Source organism: Trachinotus anak, unplaced genomic scaffold (assembly GCF_046630095.1).
Source record: "Trachinotus anak isolate AG129_WGS33_773 ecotype Australia unplaced genomic scaffold, CSIRO_AGI_Tana_v1 ptg000031l, whole genome shotgun sequence".
NCBI lineage: Eukaryota > Metazoa > Chordata > Actinopteri > Carangiformes > Carangidae > Trachinotus > Trachinotus anak.
This window is the reverse complement of record NW_027273882.1, coordinates 7,526,951-7,541,331: the sequence shown is the minus strand read 5'-3', so window position 1 is coordinate 7,541,331 and position 14,381 is coordinate 7,526,951. Positions and strand designations below refer to the sequence as shown.

At 43.0% G+C, this 14,381-nt stretch overlaps 1 protein-coding gene across 2 annotated transcripts in view; it reads right to left on the bottom strand.

Moving 5' to 3' along the window:
• Nucleotides 1–224: 224 nt before the first annotated feature.
• Nucleotides 225–14,381, bottom strand: part of filip1b (filamin A interacting protein 1b) — a 35,314-nt gene continuing 21,157 nt past the window's right edge. For both annotated transcript variants that reach the window (XM_071467520.1, XM_071467521.1), the window contains exons 4-6: nt 13,379–13,557; nt 2,411–5,192; nt 225–909 (exon numbers count right to left, since the gene is read on the bottom strand). In XM_071467520.1, coding sequence (XP_071323621.1) covers nt 709–909; nt 2,411–5,192; nt 13,379–13,557 — 3,162 coding nt within the window. In that variant the 3' untranslated portion in view covers nt 225–708. The remainder of the gene's footprint in view (nt 910–2,410; nt 5,193–13,378; nt 13,558–14,381) is intronic.

The following is a 14,381-nucleotide window of genomic DNA, read 5'->3' as shown; positions in this document are numbered from 1 at the left end:
ATGTATTATTGTTTTCACACATGCCATGGAATCATTACATGAAGCGTACATGAACATGTGAGCTCTGAAAATTAGTTTTCATGGCTGTTCAGCTGTGCTTTGTTTAGCTGGATGGGTTAATATTATGGAGGTTTCCTGGTTGATACTCACTGCTTTTTAATTCACACAAAGCTCAAACATACACACACATAAAATGAAAGCTACAAAGCAATGGCCATACTTGGTTCAGAGATAAATAGTTTTTATTTTGGTGCCTGTCACAGATGATGGCAAATCATACTCCACAAACAATTCACAGTGCTTCAGTGACTGGAAACCTCCATAAGCTGTGGTGAAATAGACGCATGCTATTAAAAATATGAATGATGAGATTAAAAGTCTAGACCTACTGCCAAGAATCACCAAGATGAAGGTAATCAAAATCGATCTCACATGCAAAGACAGGTGCATAAAAATTAAACCTTAAAAACCTGCCCTTTAAATTACATAAAATATGTGACAACATGTATAGTTGCAAACTGAATGTCTGAATGTCATAAAATAGTGTTTGGAAAGCTAAGCTGTTGTACAAGGTAGCCTCACACACAAAGTCCCAGTTGTGTGTGTGTGCTGATGTGGCCTGTATCTCACATTTGGCAGCAGATTCAGCAACAAACTCAATTATGAGATGATCACATCGAGTCGTTGCCATGGCAGCGTGTTGAGCCCTCAGCTCTTGCCTCCCGCTGCAGAGGCAGGCCCGCACACTGTCGACTTCCTCAGCTCGATTTTCATCAACTGGCTCTCGGCCCGTGACTCTAACCTCGCCACCGTCGACACTCCCAGAACCGCCTTGCTGGTGGGTTTCATACCTTTTGACACAGGGATCCGCGTGGCCGCGCTCCGAGCTGACTGCACATCCGAACTGGGCTGGAGGGTGAACAACGAAACAACAGAAAGGATTTGAAACAGAAAGAAAGTGGGTTTTATGTCACTGTGTTATAGAAGCAGAGGTTGCACTTAAATAAAAGGTGAACTCCCCAGTAAGCATGGTTTTGGTGATTTGTAAATCTAATGTTGAGTTTGTTTTTCAACAATCACTGAATGATAGGTTATCATCCAAGCGAATTGTATGGTGGACAAATGATGTCATAGTAAAGAAAGAAAAACAATATAAACCATGAAAAACATGAAACATGAAACATGTGGCTGGACATATTTTTGTAGGCTAACCCAGATGCTAGCGTCACCCTGGTTCCCTCAACAAAAAGCCAGTGGGATTTTTACATTGGCCTTTGGTTTATTGCAGTTATTGCATATTTTTTTCAGCAGGATAATCTTCACTAATGACACCACTCTATGATGTTTGAAGCCTGAATACAATCAGCAGAAGTAAAAAGCTAATGTTAGGCTATAAACCAACTACACCGCGGTCACATGACTTCACCGTCACCACCACTAAACTTCCAACTTGTAGTTTGATTTAGCTCTGAGCTCTTCTACAAAAGTTTTTTCTCTGACAAAGTTAGTAATAGTTTGCAGAAGCGCGATACAAGTAAATCGGTTTTCGTGCTTGTTGTGATGACATTTAACGCCCCGACAACCTCTGTCACTTAGACAACTGTTAGCAACCGATCTTTTTTACGAGACGTAAAAGCTTAAAGAAATCATAACCGAGGTATTTACTGATGTCTTTTATGTAGTAGAACAAAATGTAAAAATGTCCTGAGCTTGTGTTAACCACAGACCTTAATTCAGCCATATAACCAAAAACCATTCACAAAACCCACAGACTTCAGGACGAAGGAACCAGAGGTGCTACAATGCAACTAATTTCATTCCTGCAGCTCTCTATTGTCATTTAATGCTTTTGACATAAGTTATGTATCGACATCCTTTGACCCTCAAGTCACAAAATCAGTGCTTACTGGTTCCATTCACACCAGTGTGAGTGTTGACTAGGACTGTCTCTCTTGGATATTAATTTACGTCAAGTTTGGTCACATACTGAAAGTTTGAACATGGTTGCTAATCTGTAATTTTTAAGTGCTCAAAGTGCAAAGGTCAAACTGTTCACTTTGTGCCTGTGTTTGGTTAAAAGGAGAAAATTTGTCAGTTGGGAAATTTGTGTTTGCCTATATACGACCCTTAGAAAGGCCTCTGTGGAGTAGGATCTAATGCATGTCAGATCATTCCAGTGTTAGTTCATACCAGTGAGGTCATATTCTTTATAAAGTTGCTGTTTTATACCTGGAGAGAGTGCTATCTAGGGAGCACACACCACCTGATTTCATTTTGAAACATTTCAGAAGCAACTGAAACGTAAAAATATCAAATATCACTCAGACATTTTTGTTTGTAGATGAAAATGAAAAAAAAAAAAAAAAGACAGATGGCAGATGCTCGACATGACGAGCACCAACGCTCTCACCACTGATTGTGTCGGCCTGGAGGCTGCGGAGGTGATGGGTGTGATTGTTATGCTGCTTGTCATTTTGCTTGGAGTCGTCTTTCCAGTTGAGGGTTGTCGTGGGGAGCGGAGTACTGTTCCTGTTGATGTTTCTTTGCTTTCTGAGCTCATGCCAAGAGGTTTGAGCTTCAACATGGGACTATTGCATCCCTCAGAGGGCCTTTTAAACTGTGGACCCAGGTGGATGTGGATCTTATTGTCCTCTGTTGTGACAATGTTGCTGTTAGTGTTGTATTTCCTGACAGGTGCAGGCCCAGGTTGTTTCTCTGGGGTCATCTTGATCACCGTGCGCCTTGCGGTGATTTCGTGAGGCTCAGGTGAGGCACACACTTCAGCCACAGGAGTAGTGCTGACTGTGATGATGGACACAGGAGACTGAAGGCTGCCTGAGCTGCTGCCATTGGTCTTCTCCGGACTCTTGGCCCTGGAGATTGTGGTTATTGTGACTGGAGATTTGGTTCGGTCAAGACCTCCCATCGCATCACAGGCTTTGCTCTTTGAGCTCACAGTTGTAGGCTTAGGGACAATTGTGATGCGAGGTTTCTGTAGACCGAGAGTTGGGATGATGGTGGTGCTGGAGAAGAAATCCTCAGCTCGAGGGCTGGTGATCTCTAATGTGGCAGTGCTGTTCTCGTGATCTGGGGTGACTCGGATGTGTAGTGGCTGACCAGGCTTTCGGGACATGGTCATTTCCGGTGGAAGCAAGGAAGCCCCATTGGTCTTCTCAGGAAGGGTCTGAGTGAGAGTGATGGCCTCTTTCTTTTTCATCCAAGGTACCCAGGACTTTCTCTCTCCAAGTTCTGCAGATGCTGGAGGGTATCTTTCAAGGACTGTTGGCTTCTTAAGACCCCGTTGTCTGAGATTGCTCATTAAGTGGTTTTCCTCAAGGACTGATTTTCGGATAAAGCCTGCTGTCGTCTCATCCTCAGCAGGCTCACTGGCTATCACATCTGTCTGCACTGCTGTGGAGGTAACTGGGACATCAACCATCCTCCTACCATTCATGCTCGGCCTCAAGGCACGACTGTAGCGCTTGGTGGCCTCAAGTTCCTTGGTAAGGCTGTCCACTTCTTGACTCATGCTTTTCTTCTTCTCTTCCTCCTCCATGAATCTTTGCTGCAGGACGGAATAATCCACCTGCAGCTGGGAGAGCTGATCCTCCTTGTTCATCAGCTCGTGGATTTTCTCCTTCAGGGCCTGCACGTCCACCTGCAGCTCTCTGGTTTTAGCCTCCTCCATCTTGCAGCGAATCCTCAGCTCGGCCTCAGGACTCATGACCTCACCTTTCTCTATCGCTTTGTTTCTTGCAATCTGACTTTTCATTTCTTCCAGCAGCTTAGAGAGGGCATTTGCTTTGTCCTGCTCTGTTCTGAATTTCTTCTCGAGCAGATCATACTCGTCCTCTGTTTTCATTAAATCTCCCTCCACCACCTCGAGTTGTTTGAGTCTGCTCTTAAGTCTTTCAATTTCTAGCGTTAGCTCTTTTACTTTGTTGTCGTCATCCGGATTTTTCTTACTGTCCTTGTTGGCCCACTTTCTCTGCATTTCCCTCTCTTTTTCCTCAAGTCCGTCCATTCTTATTTTCATACCTCTTATCTTGTTATTAAGCTCCCTACACTTTTCCTCTTCACTTGCAAGTTTAGTTTTTAACTCATCTTTCTCTTTAGTGAGTGTTGTCACCTTAACCTCCATCTCTGACTTGAATTTGAGAAGTTTTTTGCTCTCCTCAATCAGCTTCTCTGTGACCTCTGTGACCTTGCCTTGCTCTGCCTTAAACATCTTACTTAAATCATCACTTTTCTGTTCTTCCTGTTTAAGTCTCTCGGCCATGTTTTTTCTTTCATCCACCAGTATGACAGTGAAGGATTTCAGCTTCATAAGATCGTCTTTGAGGACCATTTCTGCCTTTTCAAACTTTGACTCTGATGACTCCAGTTCTTTCAGCCGGGTTTTCACTGTCTCCAGCTCACCACCCAGATCCCTCACAACACGTTTCTCCTTCTCCAGGTTTGTATGAAGCTGAGAGCACTCTGTTTTGCTTCTGTTGAAAGCCCCCTCCAGTTTCTCCAGTTCAACCATCCTCTTCTGCAGTTTATCCACCTCCAGTCTCAGCTCCTTGCTGTGGTTCTCCTCATCCTGCAGCCTCTTCCTCAGCTCCCTGCACTGAGTCTCTGTTTTGATGATCTCCTCGTCCTTGCCCTCCATCTCCAGCACTCTCTTCCGCAGATTCTCCAGCTCGGACATGAGAGATGAATTGCTGCACTCCCCTTTGCTGATCTTCTCCCTCAGCTCCTGCAGGTCCTCCTCTGATTTCTGCAGCACCTTGTTGCTCTCCTCTAGCTCCTCAATCTTGTGTGCAAGTCCCGCCAGCTTCAGCCTCAGCTGTCGGCTTTGTGACTCGTGGTTGGCCAGCTTTGCGGTCATCTCCTCATGCTCCTGAGCAAACTTGGCTGCTTTGTGCTCCAGCTCGGCCTCCAGCTTGAGGACCTTCTGGCCGTCCTCCTTGGCGGCGTCAGTTACAGCTGCCAATCGTTGCTCTTTCTCCTGCAGCTTCTGAGTGAGGTCCTGGATCTTCTGGCTCTGCTGGTCGATCTGCTCAATGTGCAGCTGCCGCTCGTCTACCAACATCAGGGCAAAGGACTTGAGCTTTACCAGCTCCGCTCTGACCTTTTCCAGCCTCCTGTTGTGGTCCTTGTCCTTACGAGCCTGGTAGGCCTTTTCCTGCTCCAGCAGCCTTTTGAGTCTAAGAGACAGACAGAATAAAATACAAGATGTGAGGGTTCAATTCAATATCAAACATATAACATGAGACTGTGTCAATGCAGATGCCACCAATCCTGAATCAATTTTACATCAAAATGTTGACAAACATGCTTACAATCATGAATCATTGGATGCAGAAAAGCAATAGTCAGTTATTATCGAGCACTTCTGTATCCTCATGTGAGAAAGTTTGCTTTTGACAGCTCCTCCCATGACATGTGGTGACCAAATTCCAATGATTAACTACAGTTTCCTTTATTCTTGTATCAGCAGGGGAAAGATTGGGCTCATCTCTAGAAAAGCCAGAGCAGACTCTGCGTGAGGCAGGCAAGCAGAATAAATGGCAGCAGCAGGATAACCAAGGGAACAAAGGAAATTAAAAAAAGAAGCACATTAGGGCCTGAACTTTGGTGATTCTCCCTGACAGAGATTACCCAGTCCTGTCTAGAGTTCACTAAAGGGAAGAATTACAGCTGCAGTTTAGAGAGTTAGGAGCTTGTGGGATTTAGTTAATTCTTCTGTGACTTACCCAGCTCTTCATGGCAGATGAGAAGCTGATAATACTCCTATTAGAGCTGGGGTTTTAAAAGGCTTCTAACAGTTTTACAGCTTGTCAAATGTAAAGAAATGGGGCAAACACTGATCTATATCCGACTAATGACTCACACTTAGATCAGTACAACAAAAAGCACATTTTGCAGTGTTCGAAATAGTCTATTCTTCTGAATGAATTGTATATTATATATGATAGATGATATCATGGATTTAGATATGTAAATGTTTGTGTCACATGTTATGTAATGGACCATTGGTAATCAAGAGCATACACCTGCTGCTGATCATGCAATGGGTGAACCTGAGGAAGGTGCAATGTAAAACACGGCGTGTTATTCTCTTGTATGACTACTGATGAATAAAGATGATCTAGACATCCACTGTGTGCACTGGAATTTATCCTGTATGACTGGTTCACATCTTTAACATGCAATCAAACTTTTTGTGTTTTTGTGTTATTTGTGTGAGTACAATGTTGGATTGTTTTTGTAGTCTCTGTGTTGACATGCCAAAGATTCAATGTACCAAATGCACAGACACAACACTGTGTGTTTGTTTGTTTGTGTGTGTGTGTGTGTGTGTGTGTGTGTGTGTGTGTGTGTGTGTGTGTGTGTTGCAGCTCAGCCTCTAACTGATCCTCCTCCAGTCTCTTCCCTTTTTCCTCTTGTCTCTTTAAGTTTACAAAGTATATCAGGAAACTCTTTCAGCTCTTTGACTTTATATGAAATTGAGCCGCATCTAAAGTTCACCTGCGTTCAGTCTGAAAGTCATTTTGTGTACTTATCTCCAGATGTTTTAAAAACACATGAAGAAATTCATCATTGTCATCATCGTCTACTTTTAATAGTATTGTAGTTTCTGGTTTGCACAGATGAGCGCATGAATGATGAATGTTGATATTTTGTTTCTGAAATGTGATTTTATTGCGATGATGAAACTACCTGCACATCTCTTGTGATTGTATGAATATTACCCTGTGTTTTAACTTCTTTTTGATACTGTGCACACAGACAAACAAACCAACCAACCTTTACAAAACAGACAAGAATGAATAATATAACTCCACTTATCTTGATATGGCACTTGTAGATTACCTGAACCCCTGAGAGTCTTCACAGATTTAAACTTGCCTCAAAGCACCAAACCAGCTGGATAAAGGAATAATGAGAGGCTCCGCAGAGCTGCCAACAAAGTTCTGAAACTTCAACCTGCCTGAGTTAATGTCGGTGGATGTTTAACTAATCTCTGCAGGAGTCTGTGTGTGTCTGTGGTTTCCCTCTCACATGGGGCATGCACGGTCACATCAGACTCCTGGGTACACAAACAGGTCTCAATAGTGCGCAACAGGATGTCTGAAAGCCTGTATCAAAAACCAAATCTGCACAAAGACCTTTACAGTCTGCTCCTCCTCTGTCAAAAACTTCTCCCCCGAAACTCTGCTAAACTTACCAACAAGTTGGGATGCAGGGCAGGTTGATCCATATCTGAGAGTGTTTCTAAGGCTGAGCAGGAGCCAGACTGCTGCTGCTGCTGCTGCTGAGAGTCTCACAGGGTCAGAGAGGGAAGGAAGGAGGGGCCCGACTCCGCGGGGAATTAGCCATCACATTCCAAACATGTCATCAGAGGACAATGAAATAGGTGCATGTTGTGTTAAACAGCACCGCTCCGCTGGCTGCTGATGTCACCCACCCTCCATATATGGTGCACAGAGGCGCTGCCCTTGTGTGGACACTGAGGAGGAGGGGTTCAAGCCCTGTGGGGTAGGGGGAGGCTCTTCCTCTTCTTTCTAACTGTTTTGTTCTCCCTCGGGGGAGGAGGCACGACCGGGGAGCAGGTATGACCTAACACATGAAACCACTTTGAAGTTCAAGCATTTCTTTTTTCTTTTTTGCTCTGTTTCCTCTCCTTTGGCTAAAATGTTACTCCAGTTTTACATAACTGTCTCCTGTCCATCTTGCAGCCCAGCAGCGTTTCCATAGAAACAAGGCAACAATGCAAGGCGAGACTTGTCTTTGTTTTGCAGAGGACAATGCCAGACTTGCACAGCCTTTCTCATTATAATCCCCCTGTATCGTGCAAAGGGAGAGGACATGGATATAAATTCCCCATAGTGGCTAAATTGTATGTGTGTGAGATCATGGTTTCAGACGGCAGAGGAGGCCTGTGGTTTGCATTGCAGAGGCTCCTAAATGAGCCAAATATGAGCAGTGCAAAGAGCTTACAGATGCAGAGGCTTTCTATCACTGCTCTTCATTACTCCAAATTAAAGTTATATATAAATATCACTGGGAGTGGGGAGCACTTTGTACATTAATTACATGTGTTTGGTGGCTTAGATACTTGCACTTTTGTTGCTTGTAATTTTGCAGATGTGTGAAGAAATTGCATCTTGTGTTGCCTACATTACAAATCCTACTGGATAAAAACCTCTAAGAAAACTTTCAGTGTATTTCTAGTGATGAAGCAAAGGAAAACATGATGGTTCTATTTGTTGTAGAAGTTAAGAAGAAGGTCCCATCCAGTCTAAAGGTAGATGTCCATGTGTTTGTGATTAGAAAGCAGGTCTAGGTTCTATATTAATACTGTGAAAGTATCAAAGCCTCAGTCCACAGAGAAATGCACACAGCCTGTATTCAGAAACTGAGCCTTAAAACCAGCCGTCAGGACTTCTGGAACTTTGTGATGTCACAACAAAGCAGTCACCGACCTAAGCCACGCCCCAAGCCCCGCCCACCTGGACCCACCATCCAACCTTGCAGGATTTGGTTTCTCTGAGTGTTTACCTGAAATCTGCTGTATTATATTCAGTCAGTCAGCCAATCAGAAGAGAGAATCAGAGCCTCTGGAGAAGTTCAATAGTAAAATCAGAGAAAAGAAACAAAAGACCAACAACAATATAAAAAATCATATTCCCAGTATCTCCTGATCCACTTCATCCAAACGTCCACTTCCTCCTCCTCAGACACCTCCCACTGCTGGCCAAAGAAAACACCATTAAATAACTAACTAATGGTCACATTGAGGAAAACAAACCACAGAGATTAAAATATCTCACCGACTATTAAATGGACATTTTGAACGTGTTAGCCGTCCGCCCCCCCGTCCCTGTCCACATCCATTTCTCATCACATTTGTTAGCAAGTTTCCAGATCTGCCATTCACAACCTGTCCACCACATGTCCACTAGGACCTCCTCTGTCACCTGGACCTTTGCGATCCAGCCAATTCCACCTGTACCAAACCTGAACCTGCTTCTGCACCTGCCCACGTCTCTTTCCTATTAATCTGTCGACTGAACTGTTCCTGTCTAACTGCATCTTTTTCCTTGCTGCTTGTAATCCATCTAATAGTTTCCAAGATATTTCAGTCTGGACCAAAGTGGTTATATTGTCGCAGTTGTATTTCGTCAAGCTAACAGAGAAAATCTAATCTGTCAGGTCAGAAAGACCTTTGGGAATCCTGACTTTTGATTGGCTGTCATCTTAAAAAACACTTGAAGCAGCACCTCTGGCCTGAGGCTGAAGTCTTGCTACATGAGTTTACCCAACACCAGAATATTACAGAATCAAAATGAAGAATACTAACGTCTCAGTTAGGAGTGTTTTGCAGTCCTCTGTGATTTAGACTCCATTACAGATTAACACAAATGAGTGGATGTTGATTCAAAACTCTTGCCAATTGCAGCTTGAAATTGCAAACGTATAATAATTCCTCTGATGTATAACTCAGATTTCTCCTCTTGGCTCCCAGGACTCAGAGTATCTGTCATTATAACCTCGTTGGCAGATGATGGCTCTGCAGAAAGGCTCTCTCTGTTCGGATCTATTCATAGCCTCGGCCCTGACAGAAGCCCGTCAGAGAGCGAAGAAAGCCCCAAACACTCATAAAACGGAGCCCACAGCAAACACATCAGACCGGAATATGCTGATCTGAAGCTAATTATAGTTGCAATAATTACCATCCTTATTAACATTCAGAACAGTCAACGAGAACGCTTTGACACTGAGGAGGCCCAGTTGTTGTTGACTATTTAGGGGGTAAAGGCAGGATTTTTCTAGGCTGCATTTTAACATGAAACAGAATCGTCCGCCACTGTGAAATTACAGAGGATCAAACCTACATTTTTCTGAAGACAGACATGGTTTACTGGTTTAAATCCTAACCTCTCAGACCACATAAACCCCAACCAGACTGGGATCAGGGGCCTCAGGGTGGCCTAGCAGTTAGAAGTCATTGTTCCGTATGATAAAGCAAAACAATTTAGAGAGTAATACTGTTTTTTGTCCTGTTGCAACCCTGGGCACGTACTGCTAATTTGCAGCTGCAAATATGTTAATTCGATTATGTTTTTCAGCTAAAAATGTTGATTCTGAAATTATCACAAAAAAAAAAAAACAGTTACTGCAAGTTTACCTATAAATCATGTATACTTAATATTTGCTGACTTTTTTGACAGTTATATTAATTTAATTTTACATATTTCCCCAACCTTTCCACACTCACATACATTGACTTTCATTCATTTCTGTATTGTATGAAAACTAACTACTAAAGGCTTGAAGCTTAAGGAACAAAAAAATATCAAGGAATTAAAATTTTCATGCTGTAAAAATGGATTGAAACCACAGGATGTCTGGAATGGTAGAATTTGACTTTCTAAAACACAGCACCACTTTTTGCCACATGCTTAGCTGTGGTGTAAATATGATTTGTAGCGAATGAGTAGAAACCACTGGTGTGGTTTTACTGATCTTTCAGGCATGTTTTCACTTAAATATAATGTATGTCATGACATTAATACATTTTTGTGGGCCATCCAAAGGTCTGAACTTTTAATTCACTTTAGTTTTTATTATTAAAGTTAAAACAACTGACTCCTCTGTCTGCCATATGTACTCAAAGCCTCAACAAAGCCTTTGTTGGGTAGATTTTATTTAAAAGAGCAAAGACAGACTCTTACACATATGACAAGTCAAATTTCCGTGCAGTACTACTACTAGACTAAAATACTGGTGGTACCTTTTGCAGCAGGTTCTTGTGCAGTTGCATTAGGCCATGACAGCTGTTATGCAAACAGAGCCTCTAATCGTCCAGCAGCATCTCTTTGGGGAATGACATCACCCTCTCTGCATTCAGAGTCCATTCATGATATCACCTGCAGCGGATCAGCACGCTGACTGCAGCCGACAGGAATGTGTTATCAGACAGAGCTGAGAGCTGAGAGCTGAGAGCACGGCGACTTCACGCGGCTGAAGCACACCTCATCAGCGAGAATCTGACTGGCAGATGTGTTTTCACTCTGACCTGTAAAATCCCCAAATCAGTGCTGACTGTGAGCACTGTGAGCACTGATGGGTCTGTAACGCTGCTCTCGTGCTCATCAAACCTGCACTGAGTAAATAAAGGTAATCAGACAAGGTTTGAAGGATGTCGCTATGAGCCATGAACAGAGATCTGAGATCCAGTGGAGGTGATTGAGGTGCACTGACGCGTTACTACAGTAGTTGACGTTTTATGGAGCGTGGCGAGCAGATGTGAGGGATTCTATGACGTGATGTTTTATTGTGCAGATTTCCGCTGGTCATCTGCCTCCTATGGCTGGTTTGTGTTAACCTGCTTGGATCACAGTGTTCAATTCAATACCTGTGATTGAAAAGAAACAGAAAAAGAAAGGTTTGAAAGCTGCTTTTGAAAGAAGGGGAACTCTGAACACATCTAAAACCTACAAGGAGACTATTCAAGGAAGGGAGCATAAAAACTGAAGAGGCCGATTCTCTGGATGTTTAAGTGACCCACAGGACAGCAGGGTCTCTGAGAGGCTCGTAACCTTTAAGCATGTCTAACATCACATGGAGGAGCAGGCCCATATATAGAGACAAGGCAAGATAACACTGAAGTCAATTTTCTTTTCTTAGTCCCTGATTTCCTCAGCGTTTTCATAGCGTGGTGTGGCTCTTCACAACACTCTCAACGAGACGTGCTCCTGGTTCTTAAAGGTCTACATATCAATTTTACACATGTTCAGAGGACAGGAACTGTGTCAGCCCAAGCAGCAACCTCCGAGGCTGAAAAATGAAGCCAACAGTGAAGAGCTGAGAGCTGCAGTTCCTCTAATAACCACTAGAGTCTGGCTCCAGCAGTGAGTCAGTCTCCATAGACTCCCATGTTCAAATGTCCAACTTTACAGCAGAAATAATCATGTTTACAGTCTGGGACAGAAACTGTTGGTCCATACGTCCATCTTTATTTACAGTGTCAGCCACAATGTAAAAAAAAGCCAATAAACGGTCCATAATGTAAGAAAGACTTCATCCCTGTAGGCACGAAACTCGACACCAACACTGTTAGACACTGGTATTTGTTAGAATATAGGCTGCAGTGTCAGGTGACCAGAATTCAGTGTCAGTTTGATCCTGGTGTTGATTTGACGTAGAATACTGACGACAGCTGATGTTGGTAATTTGTTGGTTTTGAGTTGTGTTGTTAATTAAAAATCCAAAGTCTTCCAAACGTCTCACACCGACGCCATCTTCACATATAAAATACAGACATTCCAGTCGTCAGGAAAACCCAACGTCTCCTAAACAAGTTTGACGTTAACCAAACAGAATTTAACATCCGTCCAGTGTTAGAGTCGTTAGAGTCCAACGTCTCTCTGATGTTACTCTGACGTCCAAGTGCCTGCTGGGATACTACTCCCAGCTCATTATAAAAACAAACACAGTATGTGAGTCGACTGTTGACTACACACTGTATTTCTCCATGATAACTCGTTATATCATGGTGATGACCTCATGGTTCTTGTGATGAGATGGGAGTGAATTACACAGGTTAATATTACCAACTGTGGGACCAGCACGTGTCACATTGTCCCCACTCATAATAAGTGATGCAAAATCACGTCTGGATTGAATGGACTTTGGTTCAGCAGGAGGTTGGTCCGGTCTGTGGGAAAGCCCATCAGTATAATTCAATAGAAAGTGTAATCAAATAAAAAACACTGAGCAGAGACTCTGAAAGTCTCCTGCAGCTCAGAACCCAGAGTCTTTCACTCGGAGCCGAGCACAACGCTGCATGTTTGCGATGGCTCGATAAGGCTCGATTCATCACCCTTCCTATCAGATCCATCGTCCGCAACCCTGCTCTGGGTCTTATCTGATGCTGTCTACCAGGCGAATAAACATGCATCTGAATTCTGCCGTGTTCAGGCATGTTTGCATCAAACACATGTGGATTATTGACAGATTTCAGGAATCCAAAGGTTCCTTCACATAGCATCACTCAACAGAAACATAAACCATTCACAATGTATCTTGTTGGCATTTCTAAAACAAATAAATAAATAAATCACCTCTGCTTTGCTCAGAACTCCAACAGAAACCCGGCTAATGTGACTTTTTACAGGTTAAAATAAAAGCTACATCTTTTTAAATTTATATCTCACTTTGAGAAATAAAAAGTATGTACGTTTTGTTTTTTGATATTGGAAAAAGAAATCTAGAACTAAAAAATTCAGCTGATGTCCGGTCCTAATCCTGAATGATCCCAGAGTTCATGTAAACTTTGTCTCTAACACACAGACACACACACACACACACACACAGCCCTCACCTCTCCCTCTCCTGCTCCAGCAGGTTGGTGAAGTCATCGCTCTTGTTCATGAAGTCGGCGTGCTTGCGTTTCTCGTTGTCCAGGTCCACGACGGTGCGGCGGTGACACTTCTCGGCCAGAAGCAGCTGCTCCAACATCCGCCTGTACGTCTCCTTCTGTTTGTCCTCCAGACGGTCCAACTGACGGGAGACACGTCAACACTCATCACGACCAACAGCTGGCGCTCACAGTATCCCACACCATTAGCCACGGCTGTGGTGATAGTGTGTGTTTGTGGGATGACAATGAGCAGAGAGACTCGCTCCACACAATTAAGAGCTTTATTCAGATATTTTCACGCTCTGTGCACATTCGTTCTGCCTTTTTACTGTATCACTCCCTGCAGACTTCACTGAGCATAGCAAATTATATTTTCAACTGCCATGAACCACCAAAATAAAAGTTTCGACAGCATTTGTCCTCCGTATATCCTCTGTAGACTCTCTGAAAACAGTTTAAACAAGTTATTGATGCATATTTAACCTCTGAAACGTAACTGTATTCATTTCGGTGGATGTTTATAAGAAGTTTCCAATGGAGGACACTGAGGTCATGTTTTCAATATGTATTATTTTCTGGGACTTTGGGGGTTTTAACAACACTGGAGAAGTTTACATTCAAAGTTACGACTTGTAGACAGATTGCAGTATTTTTCCATCAGGATTCAGTAATCCTCCACCTGAAATGTATTCCTGGCAGCGTGGGGACAGCTTTGAAACAGCATTTTGACTTTCATGTTGAGAAATAAAATGGTATTGCTTTATTTTATGGGTCCATAAAGTCCTTGAATGTTTGCTGGAAAGAATTGTGTAATCTGGCACTAATGACAGAAAAAACAGAGACAAATTTCTGAGTCAGATTTTCATTTTCTTTGAAAGAATCACTTCATTCCCGTGCATAAATAACAGAAACTATAGTTGAACAGTAAAGGAGAATATAGCGTATATGACCAGCTACTCACACC